The sequence below is a fragment of the Schistocerca nitens genome, chromosome 8 (assembly GCF_023898315.1).
Source record: "Schistocerca nitens isolate TAMUIC-IGC-003100 chromosome 8, iqSchNite1.1, whole genome shotgun sequence".
Taxonomy (NCBI): Eukaryota; Metazoa; Arthropoda; class Insecta; order Orthoptera; family Acrididae; genus Schistocerca; species Schistocerca nitens.
In genome coordinates this window covers 111357543-111381662 of record NC_064621.1, presented here as the reverse complement: position 1 = coordinate 111381662, position 24120 = coordinate 111357543, and the positions used below count along the sequence as shown (strand labels likewise).

General features: G+C 44.9%; 1 protein-coding gene across 1 annotated transcript in view; it reads left to right on the top strand.

The window, feature by feature from the left end:
• LOC126199431 (zinc finger protein 628-like) overlaps positions 1 to 24120 on the top strand; it is a 197915-nt gene that overhangs the window by 40985 nt on the left and 132810 nt on the right. Inside the window, exon 3 of the mRNA XM_049936348.1 lies at positions 4601 to 5242. Coding sequence (XP_049792305.1) covers positions 4601 to 5242 — 642 coding nt within the window. The remainder of the gene's footprint in view (positions 1 to 4600; positions 5243 to 24120) is intronic.

Sequence of the window (24120 nt, the reverse complement as noted above, 5' to 3'; positions counted from 1 at the left end):
CCCTTTCCCAGTCCTTAACAGTCCCTTCACTTAGGTTTTTGCATCAACCTCTGTACTCCAACAACTATATCACCACTCATACGTCGATTAAAAAACGCAGATATTAATTTGGAACTGACGGTCATAATATTTGATTACATACATTCAATAACTATTATTGCACAAAAGTACAATAAAATGAATAGATTTTCAAATGACGTTTCATACATGCAGATACATTCTTCGCCGGCCGCGGTGGTCTCGCGGTTCTAGGCGCGCAGTCCGGAACCGTGCGACTGCTACGGTCGCAGGTTCGAATCCTGCCTCGGGCATGGCTGTGTGTGATGTCCTTAGGTTAGTTAGGTTTAAGTAGTTCTAAGTTCTAGGGGACTGATGACCACAGCAGTTGAGTCCCATAGTGCTCAGAGCCATTTGAACCATACATTCTTCACATTTCACGTTTGTATTAACAAAATTCGGTAAATACCTATGTAATATCACTACGCGAAAGCAAATACAATTAACAAAACAAGAACTACTGTCGTATAAGCAAATAGTAGTTACGTAAGAATTATTTTTGTCACATCTGTCCTCGATATTTTCGTAAAATCTAAGTACCTTTACGAAAATTTCTGACCGTTAATTTGATCCCAGTTAATGCCTATTCATAATCGTATTGGCACTACATTCATCCATATTGTGGCGGTAGAACAGTGCCGAGCCACCTGCGTTAGTCAATCGACGCAGTGACGACGTTACACTTCAGCAGTTGGCGCTCGCGTGCCGCTAGCATGCGCTCGGATTGTCCCGCATCTTCACTTAACGACGTTTCCCTGCTGCATCAGGCACCCCATTGCACGAGATAAGCCACTCCTACATGCGCCAAAACTTCTGTGTGCCACTCTCAACAAATGGTAGCAAGGCACTCTGAGTCAGCGTCGGCTCCAATCTCAGTAGTAACATCTCTCTCGCACGCAAACATTGCCGTAGTTTGTTACATAGAACATAAACCAATAAAATATTGCTGTAATTTCCATTCTTTTTATCATCTTCTCTCAATAAATTATATTTTAGTTGCTAATGGGCCCTATTTAATTTATTTCCTCCACCTACTGGTTTCACCTGTTCAGCTAGTGAATCATTGATTTGTATTTTTAGTACATGCGCTGATACTTTGGCTAGTCAGTAGGTACCTTCAGCATTGCTTTCACCTTCTTCCTCTTCCAGCTTGATTAACAAACAAAAGACTCTTTGCGCATGCCAGTAATGCTTCTTTCCTCATAAGAAACAATTTCATTTCGCAAACACCAACAAACGCAGACCGATGAAAATATGTGATGTCTTTCATCTTCAGATGTGTGTATCTGAAATTAAATTTTCTGCTCTTACTAGTCCCTCCACTTTTGCCTCTCTTGCTCGTCCCTGCCACTTGTGCTTCTCCTCCTCTTCGTCTTCTTTGTTTCCCCTTAACTGACATATCCGTTCAGCTAAAAACACCTCCTTCTCTTCTGTCGATGCCAGTTTATCCTGTGGAAGCCTTTTCGTTTCTGCGTAATTATCGCCATCTGTCCATTGAACCTGCTTCCTATATTCAAGCATTTATCTCTCTACAATTTTTACCCCCTCTCCCCGTCCCCTCCTACCTTTCCTCCATTACGAAATCGACGATTCCTTGATGGCTGATGATGTGTCCTACCAGCTATTTCTTTCTTTTAGTGAAGTTGTGCCATAAATCACGTTTTTACCCAGATCGATTCGCCATACCATCATCTGGTATTTGATCTATCCATTTAATGCTCAGCATTCTTCTCTATCACCATATAGCAGAGGCTTCTTTACACCATGAGCTGAATACTGTGAGCTGCACTTAATTATTTATTTGCGAAACTGGGATTCGGGCGACACCCATCATTAGTGGATCTTATGTATCTCTGTAGGTTGGCAGTGCTAACAAAACTCATCCTCTACGAAATGTCAAATACGATGGAGAAGGGTACATCTGAGGTCAAGTGACACAGATCCGATATCCACCGAGTCGAAAGTTTGAAGCGAAAATCGTTGTGATGCCTCTGATAGTGTGCCTATTCTACTGCAAACTCCTTGCTTTTCATACATTGGGAGGAGTTGTTGTGGGCCAAAAGAAGAAAAATGTCCACTAAACAAGTTCATCCCTTAAAGGCTATAAGCTTTCGCTCATCTTCGCTACTCTGAAACACAGCTCTTCTAATGAAAAGGTACTCATAGCTCCAAACGCTTCCAGCTCCGGTTACAGATATACCGACGTCATCTGTGGGTTCCCACCTGTGACGAAGTTTTTCATCTTTCTGTGTGTTAATTCGACTGTAGTTTCTGTTTTGTGAATTCTCCTTGTTTCCAATGTAAAGTTAGTTAAATGTGAAAACTGAAATAACGTTACGGAATGTTGGAGTAAAGTTACCAGATGATGCTGTGAATACAAAGACCAATATGTAACCTACACAACAGAAAACTTGTTTTCAGTATTCCAGAACCAACATTAATATAAAACCAGCGTGGGAACTTTACAAGTGCTCATTAAATGATTTTGAAAGAGGTCTCAAAGAATTGCAGCACGGCTGTGATCTAGCAGTAAATACATTGTTTGAGAGTATGTGTGTACTGTGTAATGACTTGTCTGAAATGCCTTATGATAGTAATTATAATTACAATTAATAATGTAATATAATTTTAACACCATGAATCATAATCCGAGTTCAGAGCTTTTCCTCCATTGTTTTTCGAGTTACAGGTTGAAGTGTAGAGCAGAAAGCATGCATATTTACCTTACCTCCATTTCAATCCGAACACTTATCTATTTGTTTTCTGTTATTGTTGCTGATCCTTCGTTCTCTTAAATATTGTGTATTACTTCTATGTTTGTGAGAATTTCAGACATCTTGCGCCTAGCTAATTTTACTCTGCTTTTGCTAGAGCTACAGTTTCTATGAAAACCCGTTCATTTTATGTTAAGTCTTGATTACATTATGAAGCCTAACGCTGGACTGCCTTTCAGGCACCTTTAGTTTCCCAAAAACCAAACTGATCGCCAAGTAACAGCTCGTAAATTTTTTTTCAGTATTTTTTGTCTCCTTGATGCTATAGCAAAAATGTGGAGATCCCAGCTGCTACACTTTCACTGTGGAAAGTAAACATATTTATTCCTATTTTTTGTGTCTAAATGGCTGCATTTATTGTTTTCCACCAGATGCAAGGTCTGAAGAGTTCATGGTCAAAGAAACAGCACGGAAATAAGTGAGATGTCGCTATGCCCATTGCTGTATAGTAACCCATGATCACATGTTACACTTGTGGCTTTTAGATGAATTACAGTTAGTGACAAGTAGCACATAGAAAGGTTATGATATAAAAATAATGAAAAAGGTGTAAGTAGGTTTTACCTTTCATTGTGAAAAATTCCTCTGCGTATTTTTCTAACAAGGGAACCTCCCCATCGCACCCCCCTCAGATTTAGTTATAAGTTGGCACAGGGATAGGCCATGAAAAACTGAACACAGATCAATCGAGAAAACAGGAAGAAGTTGTGTGGAACTATGAAAAAAATAAGCAAAATATACAAACTGAGTAGTCCGTGTCCAAGATAAGCCACATCAAGGTACATGTACACTGATGAGCACCGTGGTCCCGTGGTTACCGCGAGCAGCTACGGGACCAGTTCATGCACTCAGACATGATCAACTTCGCTCTCCAAAATTCCAGGACATGTTCAGATTTGCTTGGACACATGCAGGATTTGACGGTCTACACACGGAAAAACTTGAAAACGTTAACAACGTATGTTTTGACAGAGCACAGGGAAAACTGTGCGACTGTGAAACTTGCATTCATTTGTTGCCGTTTATGTGACAAACTCTTATGTTTTCATCACTTTTTTGGGAGTGATTATCACATCCACAAGAAAACCTAAATCGGGCAAGGTAGAAGAAACTTTTTACCCATTCGCCAAGTGTGCAAGTTAGGTGGGTCGACAACATATTCCTGTAATGTGAAGCACATGCCGTCACCAGTGTCGTATAGATTATTTCAGACGTGTTTTCCTGTGGAGGAATCGGTTGACCTATGAATTTGCGATCAAATGTTTTCGGTTCCTATTGGAGAGGCACGTCCTTTCGTCTACTAATCGCACGGTTTTGCGGTGCGGTCGCAAAACACAGACACTAAACTTATTACAGTGAACAAAGACGTCAATGAATGAACGGTCAGATCGTAACTTTGGGAAAATAAAGTAAGTAAAATTTTTACTCGAGGGAGGACTCGAACCAAGGACCTCTCGCTCCGCAGTTACTCACTCTAACCACGGGACCACGGCGCTCCTCAGCTTACACACTCCTTGATGTTGCATATCATACACTTGTGGACTACTCAGTTTGTATAATTTGCTTATTTTTTCATAGTTCCACACAACTTCTTCCTGTTTTCTCGATTGATCTGTGTTCAGTTTTTCAAGGCCTATCCACTGTGTCAATTTATAACTAAATCTGAGGGGGGTGCGATGGGGAGGTTCCCTTGTAAGTGCTTGGATGTTGACTAAAGTGTCACTTGTTACTTTTTTATGCTGATGCAGCCAGTGTTGGTTGTGTTGCAGCGCATGCTGCTAGAGCACCCGTGCGGCGTGGGCGACTCAGTGACTGTGATTCTGCACGGCATCAGTCATGAGGATGTGCGCCGCCTGCTGGACCTCATATACACCGGAAGCACCGAGGTGCCGAGCAGTGACTTGTCGCGCTTCCTGTGCACAGCTAAGGAGCTCGATGTCAGCCTGCTGCGGTCGGCCGCACTGCGGATTTGTGAAGTCGCCGCCTCACCAGCCGCAGAACCCGACAGCAGACCCACTGCCGACACTGTCCCCTCTGTCCCCCCAACGCTGCCGAAAACGACGTCAGACTCTGCAGTGTCGCCTGCAAAGGAGCGTTCCCTGCCACGCAGCCAATTGCAGCTGATGGCCCCACAACTTTGTGATACTGTCTCTACGGACCACTGGCAGCAGGAACCACCTACAGGTCCGCCTATATCACCGGCGGCGTGTCGGATCCCTCTGATGCACACGTCCTCGCCACACACAACTACCAACAGCTCTACCCAGGCTGCTGCACAGCCCGCGATGCAGATGCAGTGCCACTTCTACACCCCGCCACCCACTGTTACCTTCGTGAGCAAGTCGCCCTGGACCGCGAATATGAGCCGGCACATCCAACCCTTGATACCACAAAATGGTGACCCAGAACAGGTGTGGTCCTTCACCTGAACTTTCACACTTTGATTACCAGTGCTAATCTGGGGATACAAAAAGGTCTTGGAATCACTGTAACTACTGAAAACAACCCTTAACGGATTGTACACGTTTATCCTTTTATCATTATCCACCATTTAACAGCTTCAGTTTCCAGGATTCTGTCTGCAAGCAATTTGCATATCTTCCTATGAAGACGAAGACTATTGTTCATGACATCATCCTTTAATCCTGCTGTTAATGTAGTGTCCACCTTTATCGATATCTATATCAAATATCTGCAAATCACTGCGAAAACCATGGCAGACAGTACTTCCCACTGGATCAGTTACTGCGACCCTTCCCAATCTATTCATATATGGAGCTTGGTAAGAATGATGGTTTAAACACCTTTGTACATCTCGTAATTAGTCTGCTTTTGTCCTCACGATGTCTACAGTAGCAAGACACGTGTGGTTAGTATATTTCTACCTTCATCAGTTAAGGCTGCATCTTGAGACTCTGTAAGTAGGCTTCCTCGGGATCGTTTGCGTCAATCTTGATGTTTCTATCACTTCACTTTCTTTAGCACCTCCGTCACATTCTCCCATGAGTCAGACCAACCTGAGACCATTTTTGCTGCCCTTCTCAGCATGCATTCAATATCCCCTGTTTGTTCTATTTAGTATGGGTCCTATAAGGCAGTTACGAGTCACCCTGACTACTGTCTACCAAACTGAAGCAATTTTACTACCTTGTACGAAATACAACCTTTTCCTACTGACGATTTCCAGTCACCCATGACTATCAAATTTTCGTCTCCCTTCACTACCTGAATAATTTCTTTTATCTCGTCATACATTTCATCAATTTCTTCATCATCTGCAGAGCTAGTTTGCATATAAACTTGTACTACTGTAGTAGGCATGGGCTTTGTGTCTATCTTGGCCACAATAATGCGTTCACTATGCTGTTTGTAGTAGCTAACCCGCACTCCTATTTTGTTATTCATTATTAAACCTACTCCTGCATTACCCCTATTTGATTTTCTATTTATAACCCTGTAATCACCTGACCAAAAGTCTTGTTCCTCCGGCCACCGAACTTCACTAATTCCCACTATATCTAACTTTAACCTATCCATTTCCCTTTTTAAATTTTCTAACCTACCTGCCCGATTAAGGGATCTGACATTCCTCGCTCCGATCCGTAGAATGCCAGTTTTCTTTCTCCTGATAACGACGTCCTCCTGAGTAGTCCCCGCCCGGAGATCTGAATGGGGGACAATTTTACCTCCGGAATATTTTACCCAAGAGGATGCCATCATCATTTAATCATACAATAAAGCTGCATGTCCTCGGGAAAAATTACGGCTGTAGTTTCCCCTTGCTTTCAGCCGTTCGCAGTACCAGCACAGCAAGGCCGTTTTGGTTAATGTTACAAGGCCAGATCAATCAATCATCCAGACTGTTGCCCCTAATAGATAATGGGGATAAATTCGAGAATACAAGATGGCAGAATTAGTCAATTCACCTGAGTATAAAATCGAAAATGGCGGACAGGCCACTAATCCTATTAGGTTTTCTCTGGTAATATGAAACAGAATTCAAGATTACGATCCAAAATTTCAGATCCTGGGATAATGGTGCATACCATTTTGTTTCTAGGTCATCTGTACTAAGAATAGAGTCCAAGACGGCGAATCAAGACGGTCATTTGTGCTAGAGGGTTTTCCCAAGCCCTATGACATCACAAACTAATATGCTGGCCTGGGGATAATGGTTCAGCATGCATGGTTGCCAGATCACTTGTGCTAACTACAGAATCTTATTGTGTTTTCGTAGCCCTGTAATGACGGAATAAAAGACGACCAATCTCAATAAACTGGAGGAATCTAGATGGTTGCCAGATCAATTGGCCATAGGTATACAAGGAGCTTGCATGTTCAAACAATTTTCCCCATCCGTTAATATCCCACTCGTGATGTTTAAACAATTGCAGCATAAAGTTTGATTCCCAAGACCTGCCTCGTCCTAAGTTTATAACTGTGCTCTGTCAAAACATTTGCAGTAGGATAGAAAGGAAACAGTTTTGTCTTCATGTTTAAAAAATGCAACAGAGCTTCTTTGGTGGCCACGGAGACTGCTATGGCACTATGCCAGAGATGGTAATCAGTCGACTGCGAGCCGCCACTGAACAGGCCATGTCACCATGCCTAGTTTGCTGCTGCTGAGCACTTGGCTGGCAATGAACACCGTTAACTTTGAGTAATGCCATCAGCGTGCTCAAGAGAGCGCCATGTCAGCAGTTCAGCTGCTCCCACAGATCATCCCACGCCACCACAGACCATTGGAATAGATTCCCAAGATTGAACCCATGAGTTCACTGGGCGTAAATTATAAATAGTGGGAAATTCAATATCCAGTATAGTGGTTAAGATTTCCACTTTAACATGTTGTTCCTGATGGTGCTGCAGTTACCCACAACACAGCTCTAATGCTAGAATCCATGTGAGCATAGTTAAAATGGTGGGAAAATTGGAAAATCCAAGGAAGCACACATACACTTTTGCCCAGATTGAAAAAAGTCACGAAATTTAAAACTGACCTAAGTTTAAAATGGCATTAGTTACGTGACAGCCAACTCTTGCACATACCACGACAACACCATGTTACTTCGAGTGTCCTCTAGTGAAATTCATAAATCACACAAGCACATCCATTCTCTAGGGAGAATTTGTGCAATGGTATTGAAGGCCAAAGGGTTATGAGCACTATTTTTAAAATTTCTCACCAAGGTATTAATTTGTGAGAGACTTGGTAGCTATTAAACAAGCAGATCTCATCAGCATCAAAACCCCAAAACTGAATGAAGTTATAAGTACGAAGCGTGGGTCAACCATCTTTGAGAGCTAAGCATGTTTATATGAAGTGACAAGTTGATTCAGAACCATCAAAACGGGTATAAATAGATGCAATATTAGGGGAGAAGTGGTCGGTGACCAAGTTGCATGTCACACCCCTAGAGAAAAAATTGAGCAGTGATACACTCAGGACCACAGACCATCACAGTAGTGGCAATTGTGAGACTGACAACCCAAAGAAACACTGATGGTTTCACAGATGGCAACACGAGACAATCACATACGCCAGCCATGTCTGTTAGAGGCTTATGTGGGAACTTGAGGTGCCACGAAGCTGTTGTCAAACGCTAGGGCCAAGGGCCCATACACAGAATCACACAAGTGTGGATCTGCCTCCTATCAAAATGTGGAAGCTGTTGTGTCAGCTCTGTGGGAGACAGCACTGACACAAACGAGGAAGAAGAGAAGTTGTGATGGCCAGTGGCAGGAATCCAAAATGATCTGTGCATAATACTTGAATATTAAATGAACACCTTGTTCCTAAAAAGAAAATAAACATAACTTCTCTTTATGAAGTGGCTTCCTGTGCATCCTACTTACAAGTACTTTAGCCACCATTACCATTCGCACAAATGTACTGATTCTCTCAAAGTCTGTGACTGAAATGTGCTGACCAGCGATGGGCGGCCTGTTAAATCTTTTTAACATAGGGCGCTGAACTCTGTCTTCCTGGAGGTATGACACTGCCCGCTCTTTCCACTGACGCATGGGTCAGCGCCTTCTTGACGCCATTTCACAACACTGTGCAGGTCGGTGTGTAGTCGATGCATATGGGACTGCACAAAGGCTAGTGGTGCTATGGCAGGATTCCAGTGCTGCAGCACAAGCCACATCCTGTCTGAAGAAGAGGGGTACTAAACAGTGGGCCACTTTGTGCATCCATCTGAGCACATAGCTATATATGCAGACATGTGACTCATCATAGTTTAACTCACCATCTTCTATTGCAATGAGACATATCTTCCATTTCCTCAAGTGACGCAGCGCGTAGCTGAGATTTAGTTCAGACTTTAACCGCAGGAGCGTCCGGCAGCACAGTTATTGCCCATAGCGCACGCGCGGATGGCCCTTCTGCAGCTCCCAGTAGGGGGCACCACGAGCGCCGCTTCCTCCAACTATGAGCGTCTTCCCGCGAACGCGTATTGCCTGCTCCCGTCGTGATAAATTCCGACGCCGCCGCGCGATTATCATCAGTCGCACCTTGCAGCAGAGACAGCAGCAGCTACCACCACCTGATGACGTCGAGCAGTTGCATCGAAGAAATATTGTGCGATTTACACAATACGACCCGGCGGCAAGCCCGAGAAGCGTATTTGCAAACCATATATTTTTGATAATTATCGTACTGTTCTTTAATTAACACTGAAATCATCAGATTTCATAATGAAACTCATGTTGGAGTGCTGTGAAGCAGAATCCCTGAATAGTCCAGTTCCAGACCAGGTTTAAAATCCTGTTGATGGTGAACCGAAGGGTTTGGCATCATGGTATCAGGGATAGTGAAGTTCAAGATGAACTGACGAGTGAGGTGCTGTATGTGCTTGGAAGGCCCCAGCTGGCTAAGAAATATGCCCACTATCAATAGGTCTACTATGGCACAGTGTGACTGGTGTGGTACTGTCGTTCAACACACACACACACACACAACACAGCCCTGGGGTACACAATCGTGCATTGCTATGTTACTGTGGAGGCAGCTATTTGCATGGGCTGCATCTATGCTTTCAAGCCCTCTGGCGCTGCACATGTGCTGTGACCATCTGTCCATGGGCTGTATGACATACAACCTGTGGCCACATGGCAGCAGGCACCATCTTCCCCTCCACACAATGTCTCGCTGTGGTGGTGTACAGTGAGAGATTATGGAGGTTGGGCTGCAGACAGGCTAGGATCTGGAGTGGGAGACAGATGACCTGAATTCCAGCATCTCCTGTGTGTGTGTCCTGAAAAACCAGATGAAAAACCAGTGGCAGACTGCATCTTCTGCACGTTCAGGTGTGAGCACTCCCCCGATGGCATAGGCCTGTCCTCTGCCATGGGCGTTTCAGTAGACCATCGTGAAGGGGAAGGTGGCAGCAACTGTGATGGCCGGAGGGGTGGCATCTGAGGGGGGGGGGGGGGTACCACAGTGAGTGGTGTGCTGCTGGATATGACGATGGAGGTACCGACACCGGGGGCTGTGGTGACTGGAGCTGTGGGGGTGTCCACGGCTGAGGTGACCCAGATTTCCAAGGCTGTAGCAGCAGCAAAACTGGTTGCGATGTAGGAATGCTGCTGATAGAGCCAGAAATCTGGTAATAAATATGCCAAAGGTAATGGGTGGGGGGAGACACGATCTGCCAATGCATCTTTAACAGAAAGATGCAGAATGCACAAATAACATAGGTTACTCTGCCCTCAGGTCGGACTGCACGCCAGGTTCCCATGAAGGACCACTGTTGAAAACCTTGTTGTGCACCTAGTTAGTGGCCTGGAATTTTGGGGTGGATGGGATAGAATCTGGGTAACTCAGATGGAGGACATGCAGCGTTGTCCTCTGAGGTCTGACAGGTAGAACTTCCGCTGGCATCTAATCTCCCTGAGGTGTCCTACAGCATTTTGATAAGAAAAACAGCAGTGAATTTTTCTTGCAGTGGGACTGCCACAATTGCGACATTTGTACACTGAAGGTACGAGGAATCGTTCTGCTTCACCATTAGACCGGCGGAAGAAAGATGCTGAGGTGTGTGATGCCTCAGGACTTACCGAAAAGTACCAATACTCTTGAAGTCAATTGTGGGCCACTATCAAATACGATCATGGTTGGTTGTCTGTCTTGGCAGACTATAGTTGCCAAAGTTCGAATCGTGCCGGTTTACATTGCGGAATTCAGGAAACCACGAAAGAAAATTTGGAAAAGTGTCCAACTCAGAAAGATACTGCGAGCTCAAAACAGCCCTGCAAAATCGATATGAATTCATTGCCAGCGGCGTCTGGTCAGGTTCAGTCGAAAAACTGTTAGTGAGGAGCAGGCAGATTAACAGTGTACCCCTCGCAATGCGACTTCATGTGATCAGTGTCGTCGTCCATACACAGCCATTTACTGTGCTGCCTGGCTGCCTCATATGCACGATGCCCCAGTGCCGTTTATGAAGTAAATCCACATCATATTGCTGCAAAGATACTGGGATCAGCATGATGATTTATTCAAAAGCAAAACTAAACTTTTGACAGAAAATGTATCCTGCTGAGGGAAACAACGGCAAAGAGTCCCATTTGGAAGTGACTTCCTATCTGAGGGATAGCAGACTGAGTAAACTGCCGAAGAAGCCAGAGGGGTACCATCTTGCACCGTGGCCATGGCGCTTTGATGGTGACCAATCGTAGAGGTAACCGCTGTGGCTTTCTTGATCTGGTCAATGTGAAAGTAGTCCCCCTCAGAAGGATCAAATTCAGCATATTGTGCGATAGGAAGATGAGATAATTTATCAGAGCTGTAGTACTGACCATAGACTGATGATATTTGGAAACGCTGAAGCTGATTGCCAAGGGGTTCTTCTCCAGGTGACTATAATTCGCCTTAGCTTTGTTCAGCTGTTTCCATACGAAAGCAGTTAGATGGTCCATGGTACAGTTCTTGGGAGAGCACCACCCTAATGCTGTCGGAGAAAGTATCCACCATGAGGGCCACAGGGTTCACAGGATCAAAGTGCACTATAAATCAATCGCTAAGCTAGAGATTTCGAAGATTTGGAGAGCCATATCTTGTTCATGCGACGAAACGAAAGGAACATTTTTTTGCTAGACACCATATAATGGTGCAGCGAATTGAGCTGCGTTAGGTATTTAGCGAAATTAACACAATATTTTACCTAGAACAGTTTGAATTTCAGCGACATTTTTCTAGGAAAGGTACTTCTGAATAGCCTCCAAATGTTTGACATAGGGACGAACACCGTGGGCGTTAACTGAGGTATTCCATTTGGGTACAGAAAAATTCACATTTCTCCAGATTGCTTCGGAGCCCTGCTTGAGACGACGATGATTGGAGCAGGAGAGCACCTTTGAAATCATTTGCTGCAAAAACTGTTGGGAGATTGCTGGAGTAGAAGTGCTCCCACAGGGAGACACTGATATTGGGGCAGCGTGATCGGAGCTTTGATGAAAAGGAAGGGTATCACTGCGTCACTCAACGGTAGTTGTAGTTCGAGAAGAACAGGTCTCCTTGTAATCTGTCCATTGATCGTTCAGGGCGATGGAGAGAGTACAAATCCACGACGGACTGTGCATTCATGGTTGACATGAAATCTGTGCAAAGCTGAAGTTATCCATTGGATTTTCTGACTGTGATGACAGGTGACACTAATTGACTGGTGGACATGAGTGTGATAATCCCCCGATAACATGACTAAACATAGCATTACCCCTCTGAAGCTTACTGTCAGCATTTGAACCTGGACAGTAAATATTAATTTCTTGTTTCACAATCACTGTAGTTATTAAACTGCATTTGATAATATTGGTTATTTCAGTTTTCCGTTTGGATCCTTGCGTTTCCATTAGTCGATCCTCTGTTGATGCCATTAAATTACATATAGTTAGATGATCGTGTATCAAATACATCCTTGGCTCTATTAAGATAGTCTAATTTATCAAATAGTTGGGCTGTGCTTATGTCAACCTGTCACAGCCAGTCTTTTGTTTACTATGTCTAGTATGTTGGCTATAAGTACTTCTGCTAAGTGTAATTAATTTACCAGTTCATATGTTGACTGAAATGGTATTCCACAAGGTTTGTATCTCCATCCCAACTTTCACTGTATTTTTGAGGACAAGAAATCTGAAGCAACAATTTAGTGTGTGCGTTTTCAGAACAATATTTAGCTTTAAACGAACGAGTAATGACCTCAAAAGTGGAAAACGACTCAAATTCCTCATTGCACACAGTGAGGCACGAACCTGCAAGTGACTAAAAATAAATCTCATGCTCTTAGAATTATACCAAAATGACGATAGTGCTCCCTGGAATTACTTCAAGAAGATAACAGAATATACAGATCCCCTTGGTTTGAACCACTGAAAATGAGTACCAGTATTCTTCATTCCTAATTTAAGTTCTTTCAATAGATTCCACCTAGATTTTTGTAATTGGCCCCTCTGCTCATGATATACGTTGGAGTTCAGTTACTTATGCACAGACGACTGATTTCCACTAGCGTCATGTGGACTACCCTCATTTTGACTGCATCGAATTGAAGTCAATCAATCTCCATTACTCGAGCCTCTGCTCACTTTCGACCGAGCGTATTTCCTCTGAGAGATTAACTTCTGTTATATATAAATCAGCCTGTTTTATTTTCTCTACGATCCATTTCTGAGTTTTATGTAATTTATGCTCCGAAGTTTATATATATATCAAACATAACTGAGTACATTCTACTCAAAATTCAAATCCTATGGCATGATTGTATTTAGGCACATCCAAGAAACCTAAAACTTCATGTGCTGTTTCGGAGTAATATCAAGGTAATTTTATTTGAAACTTGCCCCAGGCCATGGCTGCTGCATTTTGCACAGAGCCTAAAATACTTCCAAACAGCAGGTGAGGCTTCGATTACTGGTATACAGTTAATCTTAGACAAAACCAATACTGTGCAAACTGTGTCAGGATACAATGCTTCAGTCTTGCATACGTCTGTGATGAAATATGTAGGTGGCCAGCTCCTAAGACTGCCATCTTTTTCCAGCAAAACATTAAATTTTATCTATTGTTAATATGTATCAGCAACTGTGCACAAAACAGAACCTGAACTGTTTCTATAAATCCTAAGTATCAGGTATCATTCAGTAATTGCGCGTGTGTTGTTCATCATTAAAATAACTGGTAATACGTTCGCTACAGTTTCATGTATTAGGTGCTATGTATTTGGAAACCTATCAGTATTGTTCTTTATAAGGAATTGGACGATACATGTATTATGTATTAGTTACTAGCATCATGATCTGTTGATCATTTATGTATAATGCTTATGTTGATATAACATAAAAGTAGTTCAATTTAATTAATAAGTGTTAATGATCAGTTTAAAATGATTTTTCAAATGACATTTAGTATCATATAGGAAAGATGCACCATGTAACGTTGTGCACTCAACCACAGATATTTCACTGACTATTTTGAATGACTTACTCACGTACTCACAACGTTTTGTAATACGAAATAATGGTAGCTTCACTATAAGTTGTGAATTAATGTTGTTTGCAGCCGGCCGTGGTGGCCAAGCGGTTACAGGCGCTACAGTCTGGAACCGCGCGGCCGCTACGGTCGCAGGTTCGAATCCTGCCTCGGGCATGGATGTGTGTGATGTCCTTAGGTTAGTTTGGTTTAAGTAGTTCTAAGTTCTAGGGGACTGATGACCTTAGAAGTTAAGTCCCATAGTGCTCAGAGCCATTTGAACCATTTTTTTGTTGTTTGCAAAAGTGATTATTCACCAGCAAGTCAGTGATATAATGTCAGTTTCATCTGTGACTCGTTTCGATAAACAAAATGTATGTCTTTCTTTCTTTCTTCTTCTTTTCCGAAATATTTATTACAAAATAGTTCTTGGAACTCAAGAACCTATAATGATAACATTCTCCTCTTTCATTCACTTTTAATTCTATAAATTCTACCCAAATAGTATCGTGAGTCAGACTTATTACTAATATACTGAATCTCTGAACATTGTCACTTTCGTTCAAGTAACTAACAGCAAACAAATATTATCTTTGCATGAACATCTTTCTTTCAAAACACTTCCTATTTAAAGCTTTAGTTTTTTATTTTATTTTATTATTTCTTTCTTTAACTTCTTAAATTGTTTCAGGGATAACTTTATTTTCCCTTAAATACGATTGGAGGCCCTTCTTTCTTTAGTGTACCAAACCTCCATTGGCTTTCTTCGTTTACATCAGAAATTGGCAGTTCTGAACGAGTACCAGAAATTCTATGTCCCCAAGTACATGGAACTGGCATACACAAACAAATTAAAACAAAAAACTTGAGCATCATCACCACTTTGACCCTGATGTGATACAATCCAAACAAACTTAAGCTTTTTCAGGTGTTGCCTGACTGCAACCGACTATCGTTTCCTACATTAGTGGTCAGTCGCCACTTCACAGTAGAAAATAATGATAATACTCTAACGTTCTACCGCAAATGGTTCAAGTAGGTTACTGCGCACCGTTAAGAGAAAGATGTTCACCGATTACATGTCATCTAGACTACACAACCTAAATATAGTTTCGTTCCGAAATCGGCTGGTGCCTGTCCAATCAACTCAATTCAAACCACCAGTCGATTCTCTCCGCAATCAATGCATCAAACTATCCCGTTATTGTCGGCAAATCTTCCAAATATACACAACAGGGTTTCTTTCAGAGTTTTCTAGTCACTTATACAAAAACTCAGCAAACATTTCATTATCTCGCAGTTTACTAAATAGGAGCACTATCTCAAAATCTATGAAACAGTTCTGATTAGTGTTGGACTGTAACTCAATTCACGTATCAACAATAAGTACTTGGTCTTAGTACAGTGTTCTCAAAGAAGGTTTCAGTCATTCCACATATTTGTTAAGCCAACGTTTTACGCAATTACTTAGAACGGTCTCCCTCAGTGATTCATAGTGGATCCACTAGATTATAGGTCGTCAAACTTCTTTGCCGAAGCGCCAATTGAGGCATTGTGTGATGGCATATCACTATGCATATGTACCGACCTTAATATTACTTGGTAACCTACATAAATTAATATCTCCTGTGGCCCAAAGAGACTACAATGAGGCCTAAACAAGTTGGCAGACAGCCTCCAGGTACTGATTGTGAAGAGTCATCACCATTCAGAACACTTAATTTGATTGTTCCCTGTCTCTGATTGATGCCATCCTCGGCCAACTCAAAGTTGTGAGACTGCCATTGCCTGGTGAAATCTTCTTGTGCCGTCTGTGGGGGTAGATGATTGACTGATTAATGACCGTGTTGAAATCATATTTAAATGAATTAGACAATTTCAGACTCCATTACAAATGTTTACTAAATGTTCTCATGTCATTTTTCTTCCACTCATTGCGTTGTATTGAAACAGCTTTAATTTATTTTCTTATTCCTAACTACAAATACGTCCTGCATTTGAAGATGAAGACCTCTGTAAAGTGCATTCACAAATACAAGTTCTTTCTGTGACAAAATTTATACCATATCAATTGATTCGTACGACTATGCACGCCCGTTAATTTGCAGTACTCGAACACTCAAAAACATTACTCCTCGCATATCCTCTAACCCAGCAGTGGCCGCACTACTTATAGCTCTGCTTCTTAGGTAAGTGGCCAGATTTACTTAGTTCATAGCCAAATTCACCAAAGACAATTATTATTAAGGCCATTTAAAATATTTCTCTCTCTGGAATTATTTTTGTTTGTTATTGAGCACAAAAACGACAGTCTTGAGAATCTCTTTATGTTAGTTGAAGTTTCAGCTGTTTGTTTGTACTTGCATATTATTATCAAATATGGCTGAGAACTTTGGACCAAAGTAACACTTGATTTGGAGTGCATGTGGCCCTTGGCCTGTAGTTTGGCGATCACTGCTCTAGACAATAATGTACTGGGAGAAACTCGAAGAGCTAAACAAATCGTTTATATTGGACAAGCAGTCACTGTGACTTGTAAGTACCCAAACTCTATTACTACTGCAAGTTGCACTACTTCACTGCAGCTATTCATCCAACAGCTAACTGTAGCTATCAATATGCCACCTTCTCTAATAACTCCTCAGTTGAACTCCCTGGCATAGCTCCTCCTGTATGACTGACCACAAGAGCCATAGTAAACCATTTTGGAACCAGTTACAGAAACAAATATACAGCACTACCATCACTTTTAATAATTAAATCAATTCTGCTCTCAATTCTGACCATTGTTTTCTTGCAACGTGATTTTACGGTATCTCAGAATTTCATTCTGATGAAGACGCCCTTAGTGTGAAACCTAGGTCAATGTACCAAACAGTTTCTTGCAATCGGTTGGCTGTGTAATCTTGTGTTGTAACTGATAATACGTTTAATAGAGATGGAGCCCTGCAGCTCAGCATGTCTTGGGATTCAGTGATCCTGAGGTTGAAGCAGGTGCAGTGGACACCGGAACAACATACGCTATACGTGAGCACCAAGACAGCACAGATGGGAGCTAGTATAAATCTTAATGTGCGGCCTGCAAGACATCTTACGGTGTGAGGTGTAGTATATATTGTGTCCCAGTATCACTTCCTCTGTTTCCTGTCCTAACAGGTACACGGGGAGAACGATTGACGACAAGCCTTTGTTTGTGGCCGAGTAGCTCTAATTTTATCTTGATGATTTTTTTTGTGATGTACACTGGAGGGAACCATATATTGGGAGACTCTCCTAGGAATGTACACGCTAGGAACTCTAACAGTAGACCATTCAGTGATAGACAACGCCTATATTTCAGTGTCTGCCTCTTTAGAAGACGGAGCTGTTGCGGATTGGCAAGACCGCCAACCCACTATGAGGAAGCCGAAAGGCACGCGTTTAAACTCACACAGGCTGGCGTGAGGTCTGGAACAGGACAAGGAATTGAGGCTAGCAAAAAACGTACGTATCTTCTGGAATACTTAACTTTAATCCATAATTGGTGAACATCACTCTAGACGGTACATGTTTTACAGCATCAATAGTAACTGGTAAGGCGCCTTGCTAGGTCGTAGCAAATGACGTAGCTGAAGGCTATGCTAACTATCGTCTCGGCAAATGAGAGCGTAATTTGTCAGTGAACCATCGCTAGCAAAGTCGGCTGTACAACTGGGGCGAGTGCTAGGAAGTCTCTCTAGACCTGCCGTGTGGCGGCGCTCGGTCTGCAATCACTGACAGTGGCGACACGCGGGTCCGACGTATACTACAGGACCGCGGCCGATTTAAAGGCTACCACCTAGCAAGTGTGGTGTCTGGCGGTGACACCACATTCCTCCCCCGCAAATCGGCGGACGGTTGTGTTATAAGGCTTCCGCCTGCCGTGGGGAGGACCTCATGTTGACGTATGCGAAGAGGTGGGGAGCCTAACAACAGGTGAGGCTGTGCCACCCGCACCCTGCCCTTCGGTCCGAGGGGAGCTAGGAAACGCCTGAAAACCTACTCCAGGGTGCACGACAACATGCGGTGTATGCGCCCGTAGAGAGACAGGAGGGGCCGAAGGGTCGAACTCCATCGGGCCGGGGCACCCGACGGGCGAAGACGACATATGGTCCGGATCGGGCAAGAGTTCCATGTCGGAGGACAACTGGTCACGGGAAGCGAACGGCGGCGCGTGACCCAGGGAGGCGCCCGGCGGCTGCAGCGAACCGTCCACTGCGGGCGTCGCCGGCGGGAGAACAGGCGGCGGCGGCGGCGGCGCGCCCCCATGGGGCAAAATGGAAGGCAGCGTCGGTAACACCTGGGGCTGAGGCGAGCCAGTAGATGGGTCCCCAGGGCGCTGACCGGACGGCACCGTCGCTGTAAGCAGACGGGGAGCGGCAGATCCCATGCGACGACAGAGGCGCAGCTGATTGAGATGCCGACGCACCTCACCAGAGGCCCCCAAAACCAGATACATAGCGCGGCCGAGGCAGCGAAGAATGCGCCCTGCGAGCCAACGCCGTGAACCTCGATAGTTGCGATAGTAGACAACGTCGCCTGGAGCAAAAGCAGGTGTCTGCCGCTGCACAGGAACCTGATGCGGCGGATGTAGCAAAGACATCAAGGTTCGATGAGGGCGACTGTGGAGAAACTCAGCCGGCGAGCGACCATCTCAGGGCTGAGAGCGATACGAGGACAAAAAGAGCAATAAAGCGTCCTCCCGAGAATGCGACTCTTTTAACTTCAACATCTGTGACTTGAAAGTCCGGACCAATCGTTCAGCGGCACCGTTTGACTGTGGCGAAAAAGGCGCGGACGTATGATGTTGAATACCATTGGCCTTGCAGAATGACTGAAATTCTGCGGACATGAATTGTGGGCCATTGTCAGAAACAATAGTCTGTGGCAGACCTTCAATGCAAAAGATAGCAGATAACGTTTGGATGGTGGCAGATGACGTCGTGGAAGACATCCGGACAACAAAAGGAAAATTACTGAATGAATCTACCACAACCAATAATCGACAATTCCAGAATGGACCAGCAAAATCGATGTGTAAGCGTTGCCAAGGGGAAGGGGCTTTTGGCCAAGCAAAGAATTTCCGCGGTGGTGCTGAGTGTTGTTCGGCACACACCATGCAAGAAGAGCACATTTGTGTAATCGCAGCATCGATTCCGAACCAAGAACAGTGCTGAAGAGCAAGTAGTTTCGTTCGCACTATACCCCAATGTCCTTGGTGGAGAAGCTGTAAGACAGAGGACTGTAACGAACGTGGTACCACGACCCTGGACTGATCATTATCTGAACGCAACAGCAAAACACCACGTCGCACAAAAAGTCTCTCCTTCTGCGCAAAAAATCGGCGGACCAATGGATCCCCGATCCGTAACTTTGACGAGGGCCATTGAGTAGCAACGAAACGCAGAACGGTAGCCAGGACAGGGTCGGCAGCTGTGGCTGTAGCTACACGACGAAAATCAATCGGAAACAATTCGGCCACGTCATCGGTTTCCGAATCAATGAACATGCAAGCAAGTTCGGAGGAATCGAATGCTCTATCCTCAGCAACAGGCAAACGGGACAACGCATCGGCGTTTCCGTGCTTAGCAGTGGACCGATACAAGATATCGTAGCGGTACTGCGAGAGGAAAATAGACCAGCGAATGAATTTCTGCGCTGTACGTGGAGGTACAGGCTTGTTCGGATGAAAAAGCGATGTCAAAGGTTTGTGGTCTGTGATGATGGTAAAGTGACGACCATACAAGAAATCATGAAACTTCGTAACACCAAATACGAGAGCCAATGCTTCTTTCTCGATCTGTGAATAATTTATTTGCGCAGACGAGAGCAATTTGGACGCAAAGGCAATAGGGCGATCCTACGAACCATCTTTGTGCGCAAGCACAGCACCGATCCCGTAATCCGATGCATCCACCATCAACAAAAGGGCCTTCCGGGGATCGAATGGCGTAAGGCAAGTATTGGAAAGCAATGCCGATTTCAACTGGCGAAAGGCGCGTTCGCATTCCGTCGTCCAGACGAACGGAACACCCTTACGGCGTAAGCGATGAAGCGGAGCTGAAATGGAAGAGGCATGTGGCACATATTTATGATAGTAATTGATTTTTCCCCGCATACTCTGTAGCTGCTTCAAATTCTGCGGCGAAGGCAAGTCTTGTATGGCACAGAGGTGCTTGGGACTAGGATCTATGTCTTGGGTATTGAGTACATGTCCCAGGTAGGGTAAGTCACGAGCAAAAAACACACATTTGTCCTTCCGCAAGCGAAGACCATTTTATCGCAAAACCTGAAATAATGTTCTGAGATTGGCTAAATGTTCTTCTTCCGTCTTCCCGGAGATCAAAATATCGTCCAGATAGTTTGCTGCAGTAGGGACCGACGCACAAACAGTTCGTAAATATTGCGGAAACAATGCAGGGGCGGATACACACCCAAATGGCAGTCGTTTGAATCGATACAAACCAAGATGCGTGTTAACCACCAAAACGCGCTGGGATTCTTCGTCCACCGGTATTTGCAAGTACGCATCTGCTAGGTCCAACTTCCAAAAATACACTCCTGGAAATGGAAAAAAGAACACATTGACACCGGTGTGTCAGACCCACCATACTTGCTCCGGACACTGCGAGAGGGCTGTACAAGCAATGATCACACGCACGGCACAGCGGACACACCAGGAACCGCGGTGTTGGCCGTCGAATGGCGCTAGCTGCGCAGCATTTGTGCACCGCCGCCGTCAGTGTCAGCCAGTTTGCCGTGGCATACGGAGCTCCATCGCAGTCTTTAACACTGGTAGCATGCCGCGACAGCGTGGACGTGAACCGTATGTGCAGTTGATGGACTTTGAGCGAGGGCGTATAGTGGGCATGCGGGAGGCCGGGTGGACGTACCGCCGAATTGCTCAACACGTGGGGCGTGAGGTCTCCACAGTACATCGATGTTGTCGCCAGTGGTCGGCGGAAGGTGCACGTGCCCGTCGACCTGGGACCGGACCGCAGCGACGCACGGATGCACGCCAAGACCGTAGGATCCTACGCAGTGCCGTAGGGGACCGCACCGCCACTTCCCAGCAAATTAGGGACACTGTTGCTCCTCGGGTATCGGCGAGGACCATTCGCAACCGTCGCCATGAAGCTGGGCTACGGTCCCGCACACCGTTATGCCGTCTTCCGCTCACGCCCCAACATCGTGCAGCCCGCCTCCAGTGGTGCCGCGACAGGCGTGAATGGAGGGACGAATGGAGACGTGTCGTCTTCAGCGATGAGAGTCGTTTCTGCTTTGGTGCCAATGATGGTCGTATGCGTGTTTGGCGCCGTGCAGGTGAGCGCCACAATCAGGACTGCATACGACCGAGGCACACAGGGCCAACACACGGCATCATGGTGTGGGGAGCGATCTCCTACACTGGCCGTACACCACTGGTGATCGTCGAGGGGACACTGAATAGTGCATGGTACATCCAAACCGTCATCGAACCCATCGTTCTATCATTCCTAGACCGGCAAGGGAACTTGCTGTTCCAACAGGACAATGCACGTCCGCATGTATCCCGTGCCACCCAACGTGCTCTAGAAGGTGTAAGTCAACTACCCTGGCCAGCAAGATCTCCGGATCTGTCCCCCATTGAGCATGTTTGGGACTGGATAAGCGTTGTCTCACGCGGTCTGCACGTCCAGCATGAACGCTGGTCCAACTGAGGCGCCAGGTGGAAATGGCATGGCAAGCCGTTCCACAGGACTACATCCAGCATCTCTACGATCGTCTCCATGGGAGAATAGCAGCCTGCATTGCTGCGAAAGGTGGATATACACTGTACTAGTGCCGACATTGTGCATGCTCTGTTGCCTGTGTCTATGTGCCTGTGGTTCTGTCAGTGTGATCATGTGATGTATCTGACCCCAGGAATGTGTCAATAAAGTTTCCCCTTCCTGGGACAATGAATTCACGGTGTTCTTATTTCAATTTCCAGGAGTGTATTTACCCGGGCACAGTTTGTCAAAAAGATCTTCTGGGCGGGGTAAAGGAAAAGTTGCAGTCACTGGATGGGGATTCACTGTTGTCTTGAAGTCCACACAAAGTCTCAATTTTCCGGAAGGTTTTCGCAAAATTAGTAAGGGTGATGCCCAGAGAGAAGCCTGCACACGTTCAATGACATCTTGTGATTCCAAATCGTGTAATGTTTTTGCGACCTCATCACGCAATGTGTGGGGAACATTGCGCGCTCTGAAAAATTTCGGTTGCGCGGTTACTTTCAGTTCCAAATGTGCTTTATAGTTCTTAGCGCAACCGAGGCCCGGTGCAAAAATGTCTGCAAATTCTTCACACAGACCGGAAACACCGGCAGAAGGCACAGTCTGGTTCACTGAGAGGACCTGATTTACTATAGACAATTTAAACAACTGAAATGAATCGAAACCAAACAAGTTCACTGCAGCAGAAGAACGAAGGACGTAAAATGACACAAGTTTTGTTTGTCCTTTGTACGAGGGCAGTTCAATAAGTAATGCAACACATTCTTTTTCTCGGCCAATTTTAGTTGAAAAAACCGGAAATTTCTTGTGGAATATTTTCAAACATTCCCGCTTCGTCTCGTATAGTTTCATTGACCTCCGACAGGTGGCAGCGCTGTACGGAGCTGTTAAAATGGAGTCTGTAACGGATGTGCGTTGCAAACAACGGGCAGTGATCGAGTTTCTTTTGGCGGAAAACCAGGGCATTTCAGATATTCATAGGCGCTTGCAGAATGTCTACGGTGATCTGGCAGTGGAGAAAAGCACGGTGAGTCGTTGGGCAAAGCGTGTGTCATCATCGTCGCAAGGTCAAGCAAGACTGTCTGATCTCCCGCGTGCGGGCCAGCCGTGCACAGCTGTGACTCCTGCAATGGCGGAGCGTGCGAACACACTCGTTCGAGATGATCGACGGATCACCATCAAACAACTCAGTGCTCAATTTAACATCTCTGTTGGTAGTGCTGTCACAATTGTTCACCAGTTGGGATATTCAAAGGTTTGTTCCCGCTGGGTCCCTCGTTGTCTAACCGAACACCATAAAGAGCAAAGGAGAACCATCTGTGCGGAATTGCTTGCTCGTCATGTGGCTGAGGGTGACAATTTCTTGTCAAAGACTGTTACAGGCGATGAAACATGGGTTCATCACTTCGAACCTGAAACAAAACGGCAATCAATGGAGTGGCGCCACACCCACTCCCCTACCAAGAAAAAGTTTAAAGCCATACCCTCAGCCGGTAAAGTCATGGTTACAGTCTTCTGGGACACTGAAGGGGTTATTCTGTTCGATGTCCTTCCCCATCGTCAAACGATCAACTCTGAAGTGTATTGTGCTACTCTTCAGAAATTGAAGAAACGACTTCAGCGTGTTCGTAGGCACAAAAATCAGAACGAACTTCTCCTTCTTCATGACAACGCAAGACCTCACACAAGTCTTCGCACCTGAGAGGAGCTCACAAAATTTCAGTGGACTGTTCTTCCTCATGCACCCTACAGCCCCGATCTCGCACCGTCGGATTTCCATGTTTGGCCCAATGAAGGACGCAATCCGTGGGAGGCACTACGCGGATGATGAAGAAGTTATTGATGCAGTACGACGTTGGCTCCGACATCGACCTGTGGAATGGTACCGTGCAGGCATACAGGCCCTCATTTCAAGGTGGCGTAAGGCCGTAGCATTGAATGGAGATTACGTTGAAAAATAGTGTTGTGTAGCTAAAATATTGGGGAATAACCTGGTGTATTTCAATGCTGAATAAAACAACCCCTGTTTCAGAGGAAAAATGTGTTG